The sequence below is a fragment of the Cavia porcellus genome, unplaced genomic scaffold (assembly GCF_034190915.1).
Source record: "Cavia porcellus strain 051 isolate PalLab524CR breed Dunkin Hartley unplaced genomic scaffold, mCavPor4.1 scaffold_28, whole genome shotgun sequence".
In the NCBI taxonomy this organism is placed as follows: Eukaryota; Metazoa; Chordata; class Mammalia; order Rodentia; family Caviidae; genus Cavia; species Cavia porcellus.
The window spans coordinates 50,775,750-50,800,462 of record NW_026947511.1 but is presented as its reverse complement, the minus strand read 5'-3'; the positions used below and the strand labels follow the sequence as shown (position 1 = coordinate 50,800,462).

The window sequence follows — 24,713 nt, the reverse complement described above, 5'->3', positions numbered from 1 at the left end:
GTTGCGGAACATTTCACATTGAAGTGGAGCCGTCCTTCAGTGGTCAGGGGAACTTTGGATGCCTTCTTTTGATGCTTTGATTGTGCTCTTTACTTTGTGATAAGGGATCGATGTCCAGAGGGCAGGGCACACCCTGCCCGGGCTGCTCTGGAAGCTTTTACTTTGGACGTGAGAAGCACAGAGGGGCTGCTCTGCTGACCTGAGGGCCCGCTGGGGACGCAGTGTAAGAGTCTCTGCAGAGGCTCTGCCTCCTCTCTGCTTTCCTGGGATCCACTTGTGTCCCCAGCATTGGAGCCAGAAGCAGGGGCTGGGGCCCTGAGAACAGCTGGGGACCAGTGCCAACTCCAAGGGTAAGGTGGAGGTTGGTTAGGGCTCATGAGGCTCTGAACACTGACTGCTAGCTGCTGTGTTCCGTGATTCTGAGAAGTCACAGCCTTCCCAAGTGGGGAAAAAAGAGAGGGAGGTAAGCTGGCTTTGAAAACACCAGTGGGCCAAGAGAAGGAAACCAGAGACCAGCTGGCAGGAGGAGGAGGGGGAGGTGGAGGAGGAGGAGGAGGAGGAGGAGGAAGAGGAATAGGAGGACGAGGAAGATATGGTAGGGCTGGGGACCATAGGAGCAGGCAGCGTGAATGGTCATCTTCTGGGACTGCCCAGCACAGCTGGTGAGGGCCAAATATTTCTTTCTTTTTTTTTCTTTGTGGTACTAGGTTTTGAACTCACAACCTTGCTTTTGCCAGGCAGGCGCTTATGGTGCTGGGCTAAATCGCCAAGCCCGAGGGCCACATCTTATTCATGTGCTTTAGCAACATTTCCATAGCATTTTCTTGGACCAGGTCCTGTCTAGTTACACAAAGTGACTACAAATACAGATTCATGTCCTCATTACCAGCTTGTCAGAGAGAAACTGAAACCATGGCGACTGTGCAGATGAGTCAACCTAGGTGGGGAAGGTCACGCTGAGAGGCCCAGCCTGGAGGGCCGCCCTGGCCGCTCTCTAGTGTTTTTCCTTCCAATGACCGCAGTTGGGCTTCTCTTCCTTCCACAGTAGGTGATTTGGGGACCTTTTCTCTAGCCAGGGCTCTTCATCTTCTCCATGTGTCTGCTGGTTCAGGGCACTGTCCTGGGCTCATAGCATGGAGGAACTTGGGTGAAGACCTCACAGGGGCTAATGCTTCCAGGTGAATCTGGTCACAGTCAGGGGGTGCCCTACAGCCCTCCCACAGGTGGTAAATGCATCTGCACTGTGGGGGCTGCTGTCCTGAGATCACAGATGGTGTGTGCGAAAGCGCAGATGGAGGGAGGGTTCCACCACAGGGATCCAGGTGTACAGGAGAGAGGGGCCTGGTCTCCCGGAAGACCTGGGCTGCACTGTGGGTACAGGGGGGTGACGGTGGAAGGCAGCCCCCTTTGATGGCCACAGGATGGCTCCCTCACACCACTGCCTTCCTTGAAGAGGTGAGAGGAGCTGGGTTCTGTTGTTTTCAGGGGTCAGGATTGCTGTGGGCCCACAGCCCTGTAGCACCCTGAGCCCACAGGAATGCTGTGCTCTTGCAGGGAGCTGACGGCATCCCTGAGAAGGGCTCTTTCCTCTGAGGCCTCGGGGACCTGGCCTGGATCTGCCTCCTGCCTCCTCCTGCCTGGTGGTCAGGGCCTGCCCAGGGTGTCTCCCCTGGGGTCTGAGCCATGGAAGATTCCTGCAGCTGCTGCCTGCTCTGCCACCTCTTGTCCCTGCTTCTCCTTGTCCAGCTCCCTAACTGGGCATCCACAGGTGTGTGGGTCCCCGTCTCTCTCCTGTGAGGGTGGCAACACTTGGACGGGATTGGATGCGATTTGTGGCATCTCTGGCTCCAAAAGGATCACATTTCCCTATCAGGAATTTTAATTAAAAATTAAGATGGATCGTATACTAAACCATAAATTAAGAGCTTAGATGTTTTTAAAAACATAGGATCTTGACAGTTGTCCAAAGATCAGCTTTTTTGTATTTAAAAGCAGAGCACCAATAAAGTAGGAACATTTCCCCTTACCTTTTATTTCCCTGCTTGTTGGGTTGTAAACATCCATCTATACATTCTGTTTCCCAGATATTAACAGAGTATTGTCACTGTTAGGTGTTAGGTGTAAACACGTATTTGTTAGACAAGCAAATCAAAAGCACTGGCCATTATTATATAACGGATGTCCTAGAAGGAGATGGTGAACATGAATTACAGCGCACAGACAGGGTGGAGGGAGACGGATGGGCGTGTGCTGTGAGGGGAGTGGGAGATGGGCCTGTGCAGCAGCAGCACGCTTGGTGAGGCCCCATAGTAGCCAGGGTGCAGCCCTGGAGAGGAGAGCTGGGCCTGAACACCTGCCAGGGAGGACGGTTCTTCAGTGCCTGGGAGAAGCACAGGCAAGGGTTGGCTGGGCAGAGCTAGCCAGGGGTGCAGAAGAGTACAGGGGAGAAAAAGGGGCCCACTCTGTTGGGCTAAGGGCTCCCTGGGGGAGATAGGGAGCCACGGGAGGCCTTGAGCAGAGTAGGGAGAGGCTTAGCCTGTTTTTAAAAGAATCACAGAGGTGGAAGTGGGAGAGGACAGACGGGGTTTCAGTTCGCTCTTTTGCCCAGAACAGAGTGAGGGTGCTGGGCTCCAGGTCAGAGAGCACAGGGGGTGAGAAGTGGCACTTCCTCTGCCCACTGCTGCTTGTCCCCGTAAAGCTAAGGTCTCTGATGGGCAGGAGGGAGGCCCAGCACTCCTCTTGGGTGTGAGGTCACAGGTGTGCTGTGAGTCATGAGAGCGGGAGTTTCACAGATGCAGCCTTTGACTCTGTGTTTGAACATGTGCATATACTTCAGTGAAGGAGAAATATGAATGGGCGCAACCAATCTAGTATGGGAAGTGGGGAATTTCCTGGTGTGGTTAAATTATCCAAGTGTGCTCACCCATGGAGGCCTTGGTGTGCTCTGTGGCTGGTTTCAGGTTTGTCCTTACACAGGCCAGGCGGAGCTGGGGCTCTCAGTGTGTGGCCCCTGGACCAACAGCATCCATCCTGTGGCCTTTAAAGAATAAAGTAAAGGAATGAACGTTCTGGAGTCCACTCAAGAAAATTGGGCATGGATTCCACTAATCTGTTCTCCAGGGCATCGTGGTGATGAAGTCTGGGCTCCCTTTTGGGATCCCTTAGTTAGAGAATTATTTATGGAAGTCAGGAGCACAGGTGAAGAAGGAGTCTCTTGGGCATGGTTCTAGGTCACATCCTGATGGTCAGAGGACAATATTGCAGTTAGAGTCACCACAGCTCAGTCCATCAGACCTCAGTGATCTGCCCATCCAGCCCTCGCCCCAGGCTTGCCTGGCTTTCCCATGTGGTGTGTGTGGCCTTTGGCCTTTGGATATCTCTCCCCAGCGTTCTCACTGCTTTGTCTGTGTCCGCAGAGGAGTTCCGGGTGCTCGGGCCCCCAGAGCACATTGTGGCAGTGCTGGGTGGCGATGCTATACTGCCCTGCTCCATTTTCCCACCCATGGATGTGAGAAACATGGAGCTGAGGTGGTTCCGTACCACGTTCACGGAGTCTGTGTTCGTGTATCGGAACCAGCGGGAGCAGACAGAGGAGCAGACGGCTGAGTATGCAGGGCGGACCTCACTGGTGATGGACCTTCTTGCCCATGGGAAGGCTGCCCTGAACATCCACAAGGTCCGGGTTTCTGACAATGGGATGTATAACTGCTTCTTCAAGATGGGAAGTTTCTCTGAAGATGCTAGCTTGGAACTGCAGGTGGCAGGTGGGTTATAAGATTTCTATTGCAGGGACCTTGGGGATACTGGGTTTGAGATGAATGTTAGGGGTATTTAATTTAAACTAGGATTTTGTAAATGATGAATAGATGCTTCATCCACTTGTTGATTTATTTGATACCAGTGCTGTATATAGAGCTCCTCCAGTGTGTCCTTGTTCTATGCACCAGGAGTCCGTCAGTGGAGCAGAGATTCCAACTCTATTAATTTTGTATTCCAGAGTAAGAGGCAGAAAAATCACACTAAGTTAATTGGTAGAAGCTTTTAGAGGGTGACAAGGTGTTAAAATAGCGGAGAAATGTGGGCTGGTTCACATGTGCCATAGCACACGGGGGCTCAGGAGGGTTTTGCTCACAACTGGAGCATGGTTCCCAGGAAGTGAGTGTTTGGATATGTGGGTATCCGGGACCCCGAGATTCATGCAGGGGAAGTACCATTGTGAAACGCTTGAGCCAGGAGCATGCTTGATGTGTTCCTTGTGAGGCTGTCACGATTGGTGGGAAGGTAACATGAGGTGACAGCACTGGAAGAAAGGGCGGTTCCTGGGTCAACGCTGCCCACATCAGGACAACCTGGTAGGCGCAGACTCCGGAGGTGATACAGGAGTTCAGCAGGTAAGGTTCCAAACAACCTGGAGTTTGATGGACCATGAGGTGAAGAGCCAGGGGCTGCCTGATATGTTCCCTTTGATGACCACAGTTAACCCGTGATCTTTGGGGCTGAGTGTGGGGCTGAGGGCTATGGGTGGCTGAGTCTGGGGAGAAGCCCTGAGAGGGACGTGGGGGAGGAAGGACCTGCCTGCCCTCAGCCAGTGGCGGGCTGGGAGAGGAGGATTTGGACACAGAGGGTTGCAAGTTGATTTATCCTTGACACGGTCCAAGGAGGGCCCCAAAGTAGAAATGGGTAACTCTGAGTCACCTCAGCCATGGGAAGGTTTCAGGTTTGCTGACTTCTATCATGGAAAAAGGGCTTTTAGGAAGCATATTGAGAAGCAATGTACTTTCTGAGGCGTCTTCCAAGGCAGGGCTGGCAGGAAGGGGGCCCAGGTCCCAGCTGAAGCTTTTGTTGTCTTTAAGGCCTTTGGAGTTTTTCCTGGAAGAGAAAAAGCTTGGATTACTTTTGTGTCCTGAAGCTTCAGTTTTTCTTAAAGGGTACAAATTTTAGTATTACAATTTTTGTTGTCTCCTTTCTCTTTATAGTTGTTTCTTCCATCCTACCTCAGACTGAACTGGTAGATTCGGCGCAGAATTTAGAGGGGGAAAAGGAAATACAGAGACTTCTGGGGTTGTGTGTTTTGGCTAGTTGTTGTTTAGTGCCAGGAGTATTGATAATTATGGGTCAATTATCTAACAATGCTGCATAACTAATAGCCACTCTCTTAGTGGCTATACTAGTCACTTTGTTTCTAGGACAAAATACGTGACACAGTGAAGTTGATGGAGGGATTTGTGTTGGTTCACAGTTTCAGATCCTTTAGTCTTGGCTGTCTGAATACAAGGCAGAAGCATCATCATGGCAGAGGAATGCAGGTCAAACCATGACAACCAGGAGAGAGAGCGAGAAGGGGAAAAGAATCCCTGCTTCTGCCTCTGGCCCCCGAGACCCTCCTTCCTGTCCAGGCCCTCCATACTCCCAACACACCCGGCTGTGCACTGGCCAGTGGATTAACTCGGTGATGGTGATACTGCTCCATGCTGCAGTCACCCTCAGAAAGCCCTGCCTCTGCCCCCTGAGACTTCGGGGGAGCAGTTTAGATCCAAGTCATAACAGTGGCCTGTTGCAGTAAATACTGGATTAATTCGGGTGTTAGGGGAGTACAACTAATCTGGCTAGATTTGGCTAATTGCACCTGGATTTAGTGTATCTTTGGTGCTTTTGAAGAAATAGATTTTAAAAGAGCTTTTTCCTACCCCAGAAATCCTCTGGAGAAAGATAGTAAAAAAAATGCTTCTCTTAATTGAGTAAGGATCAAACCAGCATGTGATATGTATCCTAGACAGTCTACTAAGGGATTTTAGGTAAACCAGAAAGAAGTCTCACTTTTTTTATTTCACAGCGAAACTCGTACAATTTTTTTCTTATAATAATCCTCAAGTAAGGGAGCTTGAAGTGAAATTTGTCAGTCGTATGTCACCCTACACTCACTTGGTAATTGGAGCGACCATCTGTGTTGTCTAGTGGGCCATACTTGGCATGAAACAAACTTTTTTTTTTTATTTTTTATTTTTTTTTTAACTTTTTTTTTTAACTTTTTTTTTAAACAAAGAAACTACTTCATATCTTTGTGACAGGAAGTAGTTTTGCAGCTACCCCTGAAAGGAGTCGCAGGGTTGTTTCCTCCTCGATGTTTTACATTGCTAGATGATGGTTTCCAGGTCCTTGGGGAAGATGTCTCTGGGTCATAATGTGGACAAAATACTGCTCCAGTGTTAAAAATTAGCACATCCATTTCAAGGAGATAAGGAATTTATTTGAAATTAACACTCTGCCCAGGGCTGTGCAATATAAGTAAGGAGAGGACAAGAATTTTCTCTTATTTTCAATGCAGAGAATTAAAAAATGTTTCCTTTTATTCATGGTCAGTACAATAGGTGGCCATGTGGAGTGTGACTTCATCCATCCACATTTCTGGAGTTTGACTGACTGTTGGCTGACCTTGGACAGCTTTAACTGGAACCGTGTGCTGGGCAGGTGTCAGTTACTCCATTAGATGGCTTTCTCCAGGGGGTAGCAAGAGATTTCCCTGGCCAAAGACATGGCAGGGGGCAGAACCAAGCGCTGATCAAGCCTCAGTATGCATCACATGGGCTAAAGGCCAAATCAGGTCACAAGACTGAGACCTCAGGCGGGAACATAAAGGCAATGGAAGGTGTGTGGAAGAGGGCAGCTGGATGCTACAATGGTGGAGAATTTGGGATATTTTTATACTGTGCTTATCACAAGTAGGACAACATTATCAGATTGGTTCTAGAAACTGGATTTGAAGGTGTAAACACAGAAGCTTGGTAGAGAAAATTGATAGGAACCTGGATAGAAGAGTAGAGAACTGAAGAGAAGCGGCCCCTGAATATAATTTTGAAGTGTTTGGGCAGCAGGTGTGGAAGCAGGTGTCCCAGAAGAACGTGTGAGGTGAGAAGCCAGGAGGTTCATGGATGGAGCCTTGGGGCCAAATCCCTGCTGTTTCCTCAGGACTCGTGGTTGGGGAAGAGGCCCCTGTCCTCTGTGCCCTCTAGTGTCCCTGTGCTCCGGCCCTCTGTTCCCTGTGGCATCGCCTGTAGGCTGACCCATGCAGAGGTCCCTTTCCAGTAGAACCCCAGAGATGTGAGGTAGAAGGCATTCCTTGGCGTTGTGTATCACTCCCGGGGTGTCATGGTGGCCTGCAGGGCACCCACAGCTCCTCTCCTGCAGGGGTGGGCTCTGCCCCTCAAGTGCACATCCAGGGCCCGGAAGAGGATGGCGTCCGTGTGGTATGCAGGGCCTCCGGGTGGTTCCCAAAGCCCCAGGTTCAGTGGCGAGACGTCAGTGGGAAGAAGATCTTGGCATTCTCTGAGGCCCACATGCAAGATGCTGACCTGCTCTTCAGCGTGGAGGCCACCGTGGTGGTGAGAGAGGCCTCTGTGGGGAATGTGACCTGCTCCGTCCTCAACCCCGTCCTGGGCCAGCAGAAGGCCATGGCCATTTTCATCCCAGGTCAGTGCTGCTCCCGCCCCAGCACATCTAGGGAGGGAGGCGTGACCCCAAGTGTGCTGGGCTGGCTGTCCTGGGCTGTGCCCCTGATTGTCTCTGCCTGGGCCACAGAGCCCTTCTTCCCACAGGCCTCTCCCTGGAAGGCAGCGTTTGCTGTGAGCCTGATTGTGATGGGGCTCCTACTCTTTGGGGCTGGCTATTTTCTGCACAGAGAACATTCTGGAAAGCTGCAAATACAGCAGACACAGAAGAATCTGAGGCTGGCTAAGGAGGAGGATAGGAGGATAAAAGAGCAGGCACAGAAGGCAAAGGGTAAGCAGGGTGGGCAAGGCTGGGCAAGGTCAGAGCTGGGTGTGCCTGGGACAAGGTGACAGGGCGGGGTCTGTGGATCCAGCTGCCCTGAGACCTGGGCCCAGCCAGGGTGGCCGGAGAGGTGTGTGAGGACAGCTAGTGCTGTGGGGTCTTGTGTGGGTCTGGCGGTAAAAGTTTTAGGGAACAAAATAATTTTGTGGTGGGTTTTTCAGATACACAGTGTTTCCTCCCTTCGTAGCGGGAGCTCACGTTCTTTTCCCCACACTTTCAGATGAGCTCCAGGCAGAGCTGGGTAAGTCCTGCCCCCCTGACCTTACCGTGTCCCTCGGCGGCAGACGTCCTGGTTCCCCCTGTCTACTCAGGATGTGTTGCTTTTCAGGTCAGAGGAAGGCAGCTTACGAGGCTGGTAAGTGACTCTCCTGGGTCCCTGGACTCCACATTTCGCCTGTGCCCAGGGGTCCCCTCTCCTTGTTTCTGTGTAGGCACAGATATGTAGATGCTCTTCCTGAGGGCAGAGGGGAGGCTGCTGGAAGGCAGAATCCTGCTGGGTGGCTCTTCCCCATCGGGGCGCTCTTTCCTGCCCAGACTTTGGGGCTGGCTACTGTGGTCATCCTGAGGTCTGTCCTACACTCTGCTTCTTATCTTGACCCCACTCTGTGCTCCATATTATTGGCTTCATAGCTGTCAACATACGTAGCCCTTGCTCTGCACCTGGAAGCCCAGAGACAGACCCTGAAGTCTCATTACTGGATCAGTATAAATTAGCAGTTCCTCCTGTTTCCTTCCACATCACAGTCCAGGGTGTTTGTCCTCGGAGGCCCTGAAGGTCCCAGTGAGTGTGATAGGGAGAGGGCTGGGCTGCTGAACCGAGAGCTGCCTCCAGTAGTGAGGCTTAGCCCTGGAAATATTTCACCTGGGAAAGGTTGGGGTCTTTACCTAAGAAGGCCCCTCACATTGCTGTCATTCAATCTTTCCTTATGGGGCTGGGGCTTTAGTTCCGTGGCATAAACGCCTGCCTTGGAAGCAGGGAGTCCTGAGTTCAATGCCTGGTACCGATAAAAATGAAAAAGACAAAAAAAAAATCTTTCCTTATTTATTTATTCTTGGTACAGGGATTGAATTCCTGACCTCACCATTACCAAGTAGGCACTTACTATGCTAAGCTAAACCCCAGCCCTTTCTTCCTTATTTTTGAAAGTTCCCCACATATATCTTTTCCAAAGAAAAGCTGAGTTAATAACGCTTCTGAGAATTACAGAATACTGTGTTTTGTTCCCTAGAATATCGTCACACATAATACAGTTATGATTCGTACTAGAAAACTCAATTTAGATAGGATGTGAGTTCTGGCTTTTGGTTTTGAGGCAGAGAGAGCTGTCCAACAGCTGAAAATCACACAGCTGAGGGACAGCGGGAGTCCTCAGCCTGTGAGGCAGCTTTCTCCTCTGTGCCCATGGAGTCTCCCAAGATACCCTGCTTTGTCTCACAAGGAGGAGGCATCTCCTTTGGCCTGTCCCCTCCTGGGGTTTTTGTCACCTGTAGAATGTAGGGGAGCAGGGCCAGGTGGCCCCTGCTGAGAGGCTTGTGGCTGGTGTGTAACCAGGGTGTGTTCCCTTCCAGCCTGGAGGAAGGCACAGCTGTACCCGGGTAAGTGACGCTGACCCTCCCTCCGGCCTGACCTCCTGGCCTCTGTGGTGCTTCTTTCCTGTCAGAGCCTCTGCCCAGGATGAGCTGGGTAGCCTTCCTGTGGGCCACGGGGACTCCCAGTTCCAGATGGGAGTATGGCTGGGATTATAGGTCTGTCCCCGCTGGCCCCCTCCTGTGCTGAAGGTCAATGCTAGAGCTAGCAACACCAGCTGAAACTCTTGTTCCACCGATAGTGAGGTCCTCAGAGACTGAGTGGAGCACCTGATGACCACAGGGCAGGCACTGCTGGTCCCAGAAGGCTTCAGAAATCCAATTTGATTGGGGCGTGGAGGTGCATGGCCATCATCCCAGCACTGGGGAGGGTGTTGTGGGAAGATCACTGCAAGTTCGAAGCCAACCTGGCTACATAGTAAGTTGAAGGCCTTAGCTACATAGGGAGACCCTGTCTTACAAATCCAAGCAACCAACCAATCAACCAACCAACCAGCAAACACGAAATCCACCATGACTCAGGACACGGACTTGCAAAGGGGTCCTTCATTCTGTTTTTGCCTTTTACCCTAAAGTCTTCCCCTCTGGGCCCAGTTCTCCTGTTTTCTCTTTCCTGTTGTTCCCCTGGTGTTTTGTTTTTGATACGGTCTCAGTAGGGCTGTTAGCCTGGTCTTGAACTCACCATATAGCCCGGGCTCTGCTCCTCTCTGGGGTCTCTTTTGTCTTTTCTGGCTTCTAGAGCCGTTCCATTGTCTGTGGCCTCTTCTTCCATCTTCCAAACCCGCAAGGCAGCCTGACTCACCGCGGTTCTGTGATAATGACTGATGCTCTGACCACTGCCAAGCAAAGTCTCTGATTTGGCAGGTTCACATGATTAGTTTGGGCTCACCCGAGTAGCGCAGGGTCATTTCCTCATCTCCAGAACCTCTTTCTCCATCACATTTTTCAAGCCCTCTTCCCATACAGTTAGGGGTCTTTAGCCAAGAACTCCCGTCTCCCAAGAACATTTTTATGCTTTTGGCAGCTTGAGATGGACATACTTGGGGTGCCCTCATGCTGAGGGTTGTCCTTGAAGCTTTCAAGCTCTTCTGGGAATGCTTGGGGGAGGCAAATGCACAGGTCCCTGTTTTTGGATTCACCCACATCTATTGGGATGTTTTTGCTCCCACTGGCTGGGGAAATGGGCAGTCACTCGTATCTTCTCTCTCACTGGTGTATCTCTTTCCTGCTTTGAGGTTCTTTCTCTCCCATCCTAGAATCCTCTCCACTGATTCCTAACTGAGCAAAACTTCCGTGATTTTGTATCCTGAGTTCCCTCCACAAATGCTTTCCAGTCATCTTAAACGTTTAAGTCAGCTTGTTTTTCATGAGTAAATGGAGGTCTTGAAAGATTTGATATCTATAATTATATCACAAGAAAACCATGGTTCCAGGGTCACTGCGCCTGAGAAGGCATCATTTGGTAGTGAAATCTAGGTAGTGACTTTTCCACACAGGGCTATGGCCAGCATCTGGGTCCCAGTGTTAAGTCCCTCTCACCCCTGGATGTTGAGCCCGGAGCCTTCATTGAGTACTTCCCCAGCGCTTTTAAAAAACAATTTTCATTCTGAGACAGTCTTGCATGTGTGTAAGTTGTGCAGGTCCCCTGTGCTGGGAGCCCTCATGCCTCAGCCTCCCAGAGATGCAAGGGTAAGTTTTAGGACACAGTCTTGTTGGAGAGGCTGCAACAGGACGTGTGTGAGTGAGAAGTGCTCACCTCAGACAATGTTTCCAAACCATCTCTGCGCTGCTCTCCCAGCCCTGTGTCTCAGAGCTTGAGTGTTTCCAGCCGTCTTAAGATCCCTGACTGAAATGTGTGCTTCTCTTGTAGACTGGCGGAAGGAACAGTTCCAGCCTTGTGAGTGATTTTGTGCTTTTCTTTTTTTTTTTTCTTTTTCTTTTTGCCCTCCTCGCTGTGCCCAGGGCTGCTGGCCTCCCTTCACGTTCTCTAGGGTGATACAAATTTTGGCATCGTCATTTGTGTGGGGCGGGTGGCAGTTAATGTTCTTGGCCTCCCCTCCCTCTGGTAGCCAAGTGGCTGTGACAGGTGTGACTTGGGGTTGGCTGTGTGCCTTATTTTGAGGAGGGAGGGGCCTTGGGTGATTGACATCTCTCTCTCTCCAGTGTCTGTCACTCTGGATCCAGGATCTGCCCACAGACACATCAGCGTCTCTCATGGAAAGACAAGTCTCACCTGCGAGCAACCGAATTGGTTTGACATTTGCAGCGTGTTGGGCCATGAGGGCATCACGGCAGGAAGGTGGTGCTGGGAGGTGGAGATTACGAGTGGAGAGAGCGGCCAGTGGGCCCTGGGGGTGTGCAGGGAAGATGCCAACAGGGCAGGCTGGTATCGAGAGATGGTGGACAAGGGGTTCTGGGTTGTGGGATGGGTGAGAACTGGACACTTCACTTATGATAAATCTAACTCTGTGGTTCCTGGCGAGCCATCTGAGGCCTGCTGGAGGGTGGGGGTTTTCCTGGACTACAGTGAAGGGGACCTCTCCTTCTATGACATGACTGCGGGGTCCCACATGTTCTCTTTCCCGCAGGCTCCCTTTTCTGGGACTCTCTTTCCATACTTCAGCTTTAAAGGTGGAACTGTGTCTTTGACCATCTGCCCCCCTGAGAGTGGTTCTTTGTGGCACCCTGCACAGTTTGACAACAATTGTCCTTCTTTGAAGGAGACCCTGAAGTCCTCTGGGGAAGGACTGGGCTTTGGCTCTGAGGAGGGTGAAGTTGCACCAGGGGCAGACTCTCCCTTACTCTCCAGGGACCTGGGGGCTATGATCCCATAGAGTCCCTGGTGTCCTTGTGCCCTTGGGCTGTTCCTGGGTCTGCAGGCTCTCTCTTGTAAAAGACCCTGAATCAAGCCTGGCTGCCTCACTAGCTTCCTGCTCTGGGTTCAGACTCCGTGGTGCGTGGTCTAAGAGTCATCAGCTCCTGTTTTTTTGTACATAAGGAAGATAAGAGTGGACTGTTGCTGGAATTGGTTTGGGATGCTGACCCTAACCACAGTTCTTGTAGATAGCAGTAGGTATTGAAATGTCTCTCATGGAGGTCTCTGTTATTTGTATAGAAAAAGCAGTGCTGAGGGCCCCATTGTGCAACACCAAGGGGAGGTCACTTTATTGGTCTTGAGTATGGTAGATGGACCCTGAGGCTGACTGAGGGCTGGGCCCCATCTCCTACAGATTTTATCTCTCTAAACCTGAAGCTTTGGTAGCCACACATTTCCAGGGATGTGAATGAGCAATCAAATTTCACAGGAGATGAATCTAACACTCAAAGCCTTATGCTTTCTTTGGATGACGCCTATTTTTCTAAACCTCAGTGTATTTTTGTCACTAGTGAGAGAGTTGTTCTGTGTTAACCCCAAACAGTTTACCCTGAGGGTCACATGGGAGGTATGTTTGTTTACATACTGAGCATCCTGAGTGTTCCCTGGGCAGGTGTCATTTCAACCAGTTGGTTTTCATAAGGATACTGTGGTATGTCTATTTGTTTTATATGAACTACATTTTACATACTTTTAAAAATTTAGAATGTATTCACTTTTGAGGTTTGTTTCTAGTGAAATCTAATAGTTCTGTTTATTTTCTCATATTAATTCATGTTTAATTTGATTTTTAATTTTTTGGTACCTGGGACTCACAACCTAGACAGGTGCTTATGCTGCTGAGCTAAATCCCTGGCCCTCATGTTTAATTTGTGAAAAATAATTGTTTTGAATATTTTTGAACATGGGACATTGTCTCACTACAGACGATTTTGTGTTTTGAGAGTCTCGCTGAGAAGTTCAGGCTAGCTTTGAACTCATCACATATCCTGCCCTGGCCTCCAACTCATGACAATCTCTTGCCTCAGCCTCCTGAGGGTTGGGATTACAGGTGTGCTCCACATGCCCAACTACTACAGACAGCTTTTATTCATCTCCTGAACTCAGTGGTATTCTTTTGCAACACAAAATGGACACCTTCAGGACCCTGAGACCGAATAGGAAGTGCAGAAGCAACACTGAAAAGGGAAATGTCAGCATATCATAAAAGTTGCAGTGATCTTCCTGCCTCAGCCTACCCAGTTCTGGCATTACAGGCTTGTGCCACAACTAGCTGTAGCTTTATTTTGAGCCAGGATATTGCTAACTTGCCCAGAGAGGACTTGAGCTTTTCGTCCTCATGCCTCAGCGTCACAGGACCTCGGAGTAGAGCTTTATGCCACAATGCCTGGCCTACTAAGTTTTTTTTTAAATGTACCCCACAGGAATGTCCAAAAGGCCCCACTGTGCTCACTTTTGGTGAAGTAATAAGAAATAGAGGCTCACATGATCAGAAATGTCAGTGTCCCAATAGCAGTGTGTTAGGCTATATGTTGAAGAATTCAGAATGGCTGTGAGTGTGCCAGTGAGCTGCAGGATCACAGTAGTTGAATGCTGAAACTCACTCCAGAGCCATCAGTGTGAGTCTGTATGAAAGCTGAAGAGCCTGTGTTGGAGGTTGGAGCCTGCTGCAAGCCTGCGGGACCTGGAGACCAACATGTGATGGCAAAGGTGAAGACTGCAGCTCCTCTGAATGGAGACTTCCTTCTTCCCGTTTTTTATTCCATCTGAGCTACAAATCTATTGGTTAATGCCTCCCACATCTGGGCTAGGCCCTGCCCCTCAGTTTGCTGGCCTACCTGTCAATCATCTAGGAACACACCTGGGAACTCACTAACCTGTTAAAGCTCCTCTTTTACAAGTCAAGTTGACATATCATGATTGAAGTTCACACTGTCCCAATAAGTATTTTGTCCCAACTTCCTGAAACAGCTTCTACCACTCTTAAAATTTCCTGACAATTTTGAAAGAAGAGCATTTTGTTATTCATAACAAGTGTCTTTCACTTCTTATGAGTTTATGTTAATGAAGTGACTTTTGGAAAGTTCCTAGACAACCCGAGGGTGGGCCAGGTTGTCAGGGGAAATAACTTTGAGACTAGAGACCTGTAACTGAGGCTAAAGATAGTGCTGGAGGTAGTTTATTAATTCCCAAGAGTCAAGGATTTCATCAAACATGTCTACATACTTCCATAAGCAAAAATCTGAAAGGACTGGATTGCAGGAGTTTCTGGGTGGACAAACAGGAATGCAGCCCTGTGTGGGGACAGACTGTCTGGGGAGTGAGCTTTGTCTGACCTTCCTCGATGTACACTTTCATCTCATGATGCATTTGTGTCCTTTTCAGTATCTTTTATAATAAACTGGTCAACAAGCCATGTATTTCCCCGTGTTTTGTAAGTCATTCCTGCAAATCACCCCAGCCGGTGGGGTTGGAGGGTAAACTGAGGTTCTCCTTCTGATCCGTTTCTACCACGGTGAAGGGCAGACTTTTAGGGCTGAGTCCTTCCCTTCGTGGGCTCCATGAACTTCTTAGCAGAGTTAAAGTAGAGGTCACCCCAGTGAGGTATGCAGAGAATCCAAGAATTACTTGGTACGGGAGACCCCACATATTTGTCCTCAGACGTGCTCTAGTGGTATTTTGAAAGTAAAAAATATGCCTCACTGAATTAGTACCTAACAAACTCCTTTCAGCCTTCAAATAAGACTCTGTCCTAACTTTTTTTGTGAGACGTGGTTTCAGTATGTAGTCCAGGCTGACCTTGAACTCAGGGTGTTTCTCCTGCTTTAGCCTCCCACATGCCAGGATTACATGTGTGTACTGTCTTGTTTCTTGGTGTACAGCGAAGCACTAAGCATAGTACTTATCAGAATGTTTTGTAACTGGCCTTACCATTACACCAGGTGCATCACTGATTAATTGATTTCTATAATTTTATATTTGTCCATCTCACTTATGACTGTGAGAGCTATGTAGTATTTTCTCATTTTCAAAAGTTTGATCTTACAAAGTTCTTCCTAGTGGTTGTAAGGAGAAAATTTTTAGCTTTAATTTTTAAAATACTTAACCTTTTCATGGGGTGGAACAGGGTTTCACTATGATACCCAGGCTGCTCTTGAACTCTTGTCTCAAGTGATCTTTTTCTGTTAGTCTGCCCAGTGTCAGGACTACTGGCATGCTATTTTCACATTACACAATGAGCTAAGTAGTTAAAACTCCATTTTATTAACTTGAAAATAGAAAATTTTGAGCTATTGGTTATAATTTACTAACTTTCCCCTCAAGAATTCATGAGCAGCTGGAAGAGCTTGTTAGGCTGGAGTTCAGATCTTCCATTCTAACCTGAGAGCTCCTGGTCCTGTTCTCTTGGTCCCTTCTCATTTCTTAGCTTGTTCTTCTCCACAGCTGGGTGCCCTCCTGCTTATGTTTCCTCAGAGTCTTTGGTTGACATGAACCTGTGATTGTTGCCCACCATCTTGTTCATTCTCCTTTGTGGCTGTTTCTCTCACCTCAGTGAAGGTTACATCAGTTGGGTGCAGTTTCCTTTAGGGGACATGATCCTCCAAAAGGGAAATCTAGGGAGTCTGGGAGTCATCCTCCCCAGCAGCATCTGCTTCCTGTAACCAGGACTCCTGGGTTATGGGGAGTCCTGGGTTATGGGTATGACTGGCTTCCATTATATAACAGCACTGGCTCCATCTTATGACAACCAGTAGCCATCTTGCGTGCTAATTTATAGTTGTTTTTAGTTCTTAGATAAGTTTCTGCTTTTCCACGCCCTACTGTTTCCCCCATAGTCATGCTCTCTTTAGTACTAAGATAAGTTTCTCTTGCTGCTCACCCTGCCCATATCTCCAAAGCCACACACTCTTCCCTATCAATTGAGACCTCCTGCTGTTGCCTAGCTACCTGTTGACATCAAGAGCCTTAACCCGTCACTCCCTCATATCCTATATATGTGTGACATTGCTTTTCAATAAATGAGACTTGATCAGAGTCCTGTCTTGTCTCTGTTCCTTGTGTCTCTTGTCCTTTTTTCATCCCCACTCCTCTTCTGGGGTTCGCTTTGAGTTACCTGTGTGTCGCGAAGCAGCACCCAGCCTGGGACAAGTCGCACCCAACGTGGGGCTTTAGAATGGAGGATCCAGTGAGGGATGCTGTTCGGAAGGCCGGCACAAAGACAGGATGGAGAAAAACTTGAAAACAGAGGAAAAGACTACACAGGAGCCGGCTGCATTTTCTAAACTTCGGTGAGTGAACAGCGATTATGGGGCAAGAAATTAGCCAACATGAGATGTTTATTGAAAGTTTAGGAAAGGCTCTAAAGGCACAAGGAGTAAAGGTTAAATTTAAGCAATTGTGTCAATATTTTGATTTTATAAAAAAAGTCTGTCCTTGGTTCCCTGCTGAAGAAACTATCCATACAGAAAGGTGGAAAAGATTCGGTGATGCTCTCAAAGCTTTTTATGAGACCTTTGGACCTGAAAAGGTCCCTGTAAATGCCTTTTTTATTGGGGTTTGATAGATGAAATTTTGTCCCAAAGACATACCAACCCAATAGTTGGTAGCGTGGTTCATAAAGGTGAAAATATATTAAAAGGAAAAATTGAAAGCAAAAAACTAATCTAAAGAGGAAGGATAAAAAACAGATAAATGTAGATGAAAAAAGGATGACTTTATGTCCTTTGAAGTGATGATGAGGAAGAAGAGATAAAGACTTTAGACAGCAAAGATGAACAAACACAGGCATCACAAACTGATGTATCTTCAAAGCAAAAACTCTAACCTTGTGACTTGGAGGGGGCCAAATCCAAAAATAAGATGTACCCTGACTTGTCAAAATTTTGGGGGGGCTGACACAGATGGTAAAGAGATAAATTGGGATAACTTAGCAGAAGAGGCTGTGGGATATCATAATCCTGACTGGTCAGCTAATGACCAACAGCCTCCACCTTACTATAGCAAGCCTACTGCCCCCCCCCCCCGGCATGTGCAGCAGTTGATCCCAGAAAAGAACTTAGAGACAAAATTGAACTATTAAAGGGAACAAATAAAACTAGAAAAAGAACAATAAGACTTAATAGCCAAATTAGAAGGCCTAAAAATAGGAAAACCTGATAGCACAAACAAATCCGAAACCTTCCATATCCAACGACCACCTACAAGGGGCACAATTCCAAAAGGTACTTCCCTCTTGAGCCAGCAACAAATTCAGATGAAGTGGAAGTGTTTCCGGTGACTGAGGTGACAGACACATAAGGCCAGGTTTATTGTCATCACCTTAGTTTCGACTTCAAATTGATCAAACAACTAAAAACAGCGGCAGTACAGTGTGGAGCTACAGCTCCATATACTACAACAATTCTTGATTCAATAGCTACAAATTGGCTTACACCCATAGATTTGCAGACGTTAACCTGAGCGACTCTATCGGGAGGAGATTATCTCTTATGGATAACAGAATATATAGAAAACTGTAAAGACACCACCAGGCATAATGCACAAGCTGGAAATGGGTGTAATATTGATATGCTAGCAGGAGAAGGTATTTATGCAACCAATGATGCCCAAATGCGATATGATGCAGGGCTTTTTGCTCAAATTCAAACAGCAGCCACTTGAGCATGGAGGAAACTCCCCTCTAAAGGAGACATGAGTTCCTCCCTCACTAATATTAAACAAGGGCCAAATGAACCTTTTGCAGACTTTGTTGATTGCCTGCTTACTGCAACTGGTAGAATTTTTGGCAACCCTGATGCAGGCACAGAATTTGTCAAACAGTTAGCCTTTGAAAATGGTAATGCTGCATGCCAGGCCGCCATCAGACCCTACAAGAAAAAGACAGATTTAACAGGATATATACACCTTTGTTCCGACACCGGAGCTGCTTATCAGCAGGGACTTGCTATGGCTGCTGCCTTTCAGGGATATACAGTTAGGCAGTTTTTGTCTCAAAAAAGTGAACAAAAATGTTTTAATTGTGGAGATACTGGTCATTTCACTAAGGACTGCAGAAAAGATTTCAGTACTAATACAAAACCCAAGGCACCAGTGTTATGCCCTAGATGTAAGAGAGGATACCACTGGGCTAGTGAATGTAGATCTAAAAAAGATGTTAATGACAAAGAATTGCCCCTGTTCAGGGAAACGGGAATCATGGCCAGCCCCAGGCCCCCAAACCCAAACGAATCTATGGGGCGGTCAGCTTTGTTCCAGCAAATAACAGTTCATTTCAGACCTCTTCAGAGCCACAGCAGGGAGTGCAGGACTGGACCTCAGTTCCACCACCCACACAGTATTAACTCCTGAGATGGGGGTTCAGGCCCTCCCTACAGGAATCTTTGGCCCTCTACCAAAATATACATTTGGCCTTATAATAGGGAATAGCAGCACAATGCTTAATGGACTACAAGTCTTTCCTGGAGTGATAGATAATGGTTACTCTGGAGAGATAAAAGTCATGGCATCTTCTCCCAACAACATTAATACCATCAGGACAGGGCAAAGATTTGCCCAGTTGCTGCTCCTACCCCTAATTCCAACTCCTAATAAAGTAGTTTCTCAACAACGAGGCAATAAGTGACTTGGGTCATCAGATGTCTATTGGGCAAAAGTCATTTCAATGCCAAAATCCCTTATGTCCCTGTGGTTACATGGTAAAGGGTTTTTAGGACTAATAGACACAGGTGCAGATGTCACTATCATCAAAAAGAGTGATTGGCCTGCAGCCTGGCCTTTGGACATTATCATGACTCATTTAAAAGGCATAGGTCAAAGTCAAAACCCAGAAAGAAGCTCAAAACTCCTAACTTGGAAGGATAAAGAGGGCAACCAAGGCCCTGTACAACCCTATGGCATAGTAGGTCTACCAATAAACCTTTGGGGCAGAGATTTGCTATCTCAGATTGGGCTAATCATGGGTAGCCCTAACACTATTGTCACTGCCCAAATGCTAAAAAATGGATAGTCACCTGGTCAAGGTCTAGCGAAAAACAGCTCAGGAATTAGTAAACTCCCCAAAAGAGACTCCCCAAAAGACTGATTAAGCTAGATTAGGCCATTTTCCATAGGGGCTGTTGATTCTCCTGTGGCCCATGAAGAAAAAATTACATGGTATCAAAACAACCTGTGTGGGTCAATCAGTGTCCTCTCACCTCTGAAAAGTTATTGGCTGCACAACAGCTGGTACAGGAGCAGCTTGAGGCTGGCCATATAGTTCCCAGTAATTCTCCCTGGAACACCCCTATCTTTGTCATCAAGAAAAAAATCAGGAAAATGGCGATTATTTCAAGACCTTAGAGCAGTAAACAAAACCATGGTTCTGATGGGAGCCTTACAGTCAGGCCTCCCTTCGCCCACTCCCATACCTCTGGGCTGCTTTAAAATTGTCATAGATTTAAAAGACTGCTTCTTTACTATCCCCCTGCATCCAGAGGATCAAGAATGTTTACCGTTCAGTTTGCCTGATATTAACTTTAGAGCACCTATGAAGAGATTTCAATGGCATGTCCTGCCACAAGGCATGGCAAATAGTCCTACCTTGTGACAATCCTTTGTTGCTTCAGCAACACAGTCGATAAGAGATTGTTGGTCACAGGTGTGTATCATTCATTATATGGATGACATTTTAATAGCTGGAAAGGATGGTAGTGATGTTCTGAAATGTTAAGATGCATTGCAGACTGCCTTACAAAATAAGGGACTACAGGTGGCCCCTGACAAAGTCCAGCTTACAGATCCATATACATATTTAAGTTTCCAAATGAGGGGGCCCTGGATCTCTTCATAGAAGATACAATTAAGACTAGACAAAGTTAAAACCTTGAATGACTTCCAAAAGCTTCTCAGAGATATTAATTGGCTTACCCCCTACTTAAAACTTAGTAAAGGTGAATTAAAACCCCTTTATGACATCTTACAGGGCGATCCTAATTCCACATCTCCTCATAAACTTACTCCTGACAGGGGACAAGCAATAAATATTGTAGAACAAGCCATCTTCTCTCAGGCTGTGACTTTTATGGATTATGATAAACCCTTAAAATTTATTATATGTAAAACCACCCTTTCCCCAACTGCCGTTTTCTGGCAATCACTGCCCTTAATGTGGGTCAATTTACCAGCTACACCCAAAAAGGCCATTGAACCCTACTATCAAGCCATATCCAGCCTTATAATCTTGTGCAGAAAACAAGGAAAATGTTACTTTGGTAAAGAACCAGACGTTATTATATTGCCTTATACCCAAAAACAAATTGATTGGGTTATGCAGACTACTGATTTCTGGCCCATCGCTCTTGTTTCCTATACAGGACTCATAGATAACCATTATCCCCCAGACAAGCTTATTGACTTTGCCAATAGACATACATTTATTTTTCTCACAGTCACAGCACTTCACCCATTAAAAGATGCCCCACTAGTGTTTACTGACGGCTCCTCAACAGGTATGGCCACCTATGTCTTCCAAGACAAAAGTATAACCTTTCAAACAAACAGTACATTGGCCCAATGAACTGAATTGCACACTGTCACTGCAGTTCTCTCTGCCTTCTCTACTCAACCCCTCAACATATATATTTGCAGTGCATATATTGCCCAATCTGTACCCCTATTAGAAACAGCTGGTCAAGTTAAAAGTGCCTCCAAAACTGGAGAGCTATTTAAACAGATACAGATGCTAATCCATAAAAGAACTCACCCATTTTTTATAGGGCACTTACATGCTCACTCTGGGTTACCAGGACCTCTGGCTAAAGGCAATCATAAGGCCAACCTGGTCACTCAAGCACAGGCTTCTCTCTATGCATTGACCAATATCAGCACCAAAAGCCTTGATAAAAAAATTGCCATGGCGCAAAACACCCATCAGCTACATCATCTCAATGTCCAAACCTTTCGACTCATGCACAAAATTTCCAGAGAGCAGGCCAGACAGATAGTTAAAAATTGCCCTTCTTGCACCACACACCTCCCAATTCCACATCTTAGAGTTAAGCCTAGAGGATTAATCCCCAATGCATTATAGCAAATGTATGTCACTCATATTCCTGATTTTGGTCATCTCAAATATGTTCATGTAATTGTGGACACCTTTAGTGGCTTCATTTTTGCCTTCCTCCAAACTGGAGAAGCTACCAAACATGTAATCAGCCACATGATCACTGCCCTATCAGTCTGGGGATAAAACAGATAATGGCCCAGGCTATGCTAGCTCTGCTTTTGCTTGTTTTTGTCAACACCTTAATATTCAACACATAAAAGGCATACCCTATAATCCTCAGGGTCAAGGAATAGTTGAGAGAGCACATCTCTCCTTAAAACTCACCACTGAAAAAATAAAAAAGGAAGAATGATACCCTACTAGGGGTCACCTAGAAACATCTTATCTCATTCCCTATTTATCCTTCATTTTTAAAATTTGGGTTCCAATGGACAGTCAGCAGCCAGTCTCTTTTGGCATACTGAAACACAAAAACAATACACCTCAGTATTATGGAAAGATCCCTTGACTAACTTGTGGCACAGCCTGGACCCAGTACTCATATGGGACCAGGGATCAGTATGCATTTACTCCAAAAAAATGAAATCTGTGAGATGGCTGCCAGAGTGACTGGTTAAACAAATAGGTCAAGTTCAACAAATAGAAGACAATCTCACAGATGACTCCAGGGATCAAAAGACCCCCTGAGAGAATTTCTCTGTTTTTCTTTCAGGTAATGAAACCAAGAACCTGGATCTTGTCGCTGGGAATCTTGGCAACCCTGCCACTAATGGTAAGGAGCAGTTTTGGAAAGCCAGTAATATCAGACAGCTACATAAGCAAATTTTTGGTGCCCCATGTGATTGCAAGGAAGGTATTGTCAAAATCAAACCCACCAGTTATACCAGGTCTCCAGACTGTGGCAATAAAATAGCATTCCTCACATATACTCCCACCATGGGAGGGGGTTTTAATCAGGGCTATCAATGCTATCTCAAACCTATTCTCATCCCCACGACCAACAGTTGACCAGGACCATGTCCAAAGGAGTGCCATACATTCCATGCTGCAGTGCAGTCTTCCTTTTATGACTTAGTACAAAAATGCATGGGACCAAACAATAAGACTTATTTTACAGCCATTCTACAAAGCACCTTCCGCGGCACTTTTAGGGACGATTGGACCAACATCCCACAGGTCCTTGGTAATCCAAAATATGCCCAGGCCTCATGCAGCAGCACTCTAGGCAAACCTGTCTGCTGGCACCGGGTTGCTCCTGCCCATATCTCTGATGGTGGTGGACCACAAGATAATATTAGGGAGGCTATGACCCCAAAACAAATAGAAAGAAGTATAGATGCCATGTTTCCAAAAATCCGTTATCACCCTCTGGCACTCCCCAAATTGCGAGGAGTCAGTTAACACACTCAGACCTCAGATATTCTAAAAGCCACACATGAGGCTCTAAATCGCTCCGATCCTGACTTAGCTAGACTGCTGGTTATGCATGTCCATGGGCACTCCTATGCCTCTTGCCATCCCTTCTAACTTTATCCCACCTAATGACACACAGAAGGATTCCTTAAACTGTAGCGTTCACCCCCCTTTTAGAGTACAACCCATAGCTTTAAGGACTCCCACTGTATACAGGGAACATTTCAAAATGATAGCTCTGATCTTGATATTGGATTTGTCACCTTTACTAACTGCAGCCAGATATATAATAACAGCTCCCCTCTCTGTCCCTCTGAAGCACAAGTGTTTGTCTGTGGGGGAGATATCGCCTTAACATCCTTACCTGGCAACTGGTCAGGGTTATGTGTCACAGCTACCCTGTTGCCTGACATACATGTTATACCGGGAGATGAGCCTGTTCCCATCCCAGCCTTGATTATGCTACAGGCTGTACCAAGAAGGCAGTACAATTCATTCCCTTCTTGGTAGGGCTGGGCCTTTCAGGAGCCCTAGCGAGAGGATCTGCAGGAATGACAGTTGCTTTACAACCCCATGCCAAACTTTCAAACCAATTAATTGATGATGTACAGACCTTATCTAGCACTATTCAAGATATCCAAGATCAATTAAACTCTTTAGCAGAGGTAGTCCTCCAAAACAGAAGGGGATTAGACCTTCTCACAGCAGAGCAGGGAGGGATCTGTTTAACTTTGCAGGAATGCTGCTGCTTTTATGCAAACAAGTCCGGCATTGTTCGAGATAAAATAAAAAAGCTACAAGAAGATCTGGTGAAAAGAAGAAAAGAATTATTTGAAAGTCCTCTTTGGAGCCCCTGGAACGGAATCCTGCCCTACCTCCTTCCCTTGCTCGGACCCTTGCTCGCACTGTTAATCTTGCTTTTGCTAGAACGTTTTCTTTTTAATGTGGTGGCTTTTGTCAAACAACAGGTGGATGCCATAAAAATGCAACCTATACAGGTCCATTACTGCAGGCTTGAAATGGCTGATAGAGAAACTTACAGGCAGCCTGAGTATGATAATGCTTTGTGAAAGCATGCTGTCCATTCCATTTCTCTTACCTTGGTGCGATAGACTGGATAGACAGAGACGGGCAACTGGGCCTCACAAGGGACACCAGCCACCACCTAAGACAGGAACAGGGCCTCTTGCTGTCCTGCCTTCCAATAATGGGTAAGAACAGGTTGGCGCCCCAGTGGAAGCGCCCTGACCCAAGACAGGCACAGTCTCCTCAAGGATCCAGCCTCTTATAAGCCTCTAATATTCTAAAGAAAAGGAGGACCTGCAGGGAGCCTATGACTGGCCTCCATTATATAACAACACTGGCTCCATCTTATGACAACCAGGGGCCATCTTAAGTACTAATTTATAGATAAGTTTGTAGTTCTTAGATAAGATTCTGCTTCTCCACGCCCTGATGTTTCCCCCACAGTCACACTCTCTTTAGTACTAAAATAAGATTCTCTTGCTCCACACCCTGCCCGTATCCCCAGGGCACACTCTCTTCCCTATCTATTGAGACCTCCTGCTGTTGCCTAGCTACCTGCTGACACCAAGAGCCTCAGCCCCTCACTCCCTCATATCCTATATATGTGTGACATTGCCTTTCAATAAATGAGACTTGATCAGAATCCTGTCTTGTCTCCATCCCTTGTATCTCTTGCCCTTTTTTCATCCCTACTCCTCCTGTTGGGTTACTGGTAGCTTACCCACAGGACGGGAAGCAGCGCCCAGCCCGGGATACTGGGTGTGCTCCTGTCTCACAGAGCTCTGGAGAAAAATCCATCTCCTCATCAGTGTGGAGCTCGTTCATGAGGCCTTTCAGTTTCCCTTGAGTTCCTGCACTTTCCTTCTCTCTCCTCTACTTTTCTCCCTCTGACTGGCCAGGTATCATTTCCATCGATGCAGAGGGATGCTCTAATAACCCTAT

At 47.1% G+C, this 24,713-nt stretch overlaps 1 protein-coding gene and 1 long non-coding RNA gene across 2 annotated transcripts; both read left to right on the top strand.

The window, feature by feature from the left end:
• The first annotated feature begins 3,488 nt into the window (after positions 1 to 3,488).
• Positions 3,489 to 14,709, top strand: LOC100725316 (butyrophilin-like protein 1). Its single transcript, XM_013157049.2, has 8 exons — positions 3,489 to 3,764; positions 7,186 to 7,467; positions 7,576 to 7,776; positions 8,048 to 8,068; positions 8,156 to 8,182; positions 9,397 to 9,423; positions 11,285 to 11,311; positions 11,578 to 14,709. The coding sequence occupies exons 1-8, from the start codon at positions 3,503 to 3,505 to the stop codon at positions 12,246 to 12,248; spliced, it is 1,518 nt and encodes a 505-aa protein (XP_013012503.2). The 5' UTR covers positions 3,489 to 3,502; the 3' UTR covers positions 12,249 to 14,709.
• Positions 14,710 to 15,994: 1,285 nt separating this feature from the next.
• On the top strand, positions 15,995 to 22,254 carry LOC134473749 (uncharacterized). Its single transcript, XR_010044168.1, has 2 exons — positions 15,995 to 16,578; positions 22,045 to 22,254. It is a non-coding gene; the product is annotated as an uncharacterized LOC134473749 (long non-coding RNA).
• Positions 22,255 to 24,713: the final 2,459 nt, after the last annotated feature.

Excerpts from the sequence above, each read along its gene's own strand:
- LOC100725316 (XM_013157049.2), top strand. The coding sequence starts at position 3,503 with ATGGATGTGAGAAACATGGAGCTGAGGTGGTTCCGTACCACGTTCACG. Across the intron at positions 8,069-8,155 it reads TGAGCTCCAGGCAGAGCTGG|GTCAGAGGAAGGCAGCTTAC; the intron begins GTAAGTCCTGCC and ends GTTGCTTTTCAG. Across the intron at positions 8,183-9,396 it reads GAAGGCAGCTTACGAGGCTG|CCTGGAGGAAGGCACAGCTG; the intron begins GTAAGTGACTCT and ends GTTCCCTTCCAG.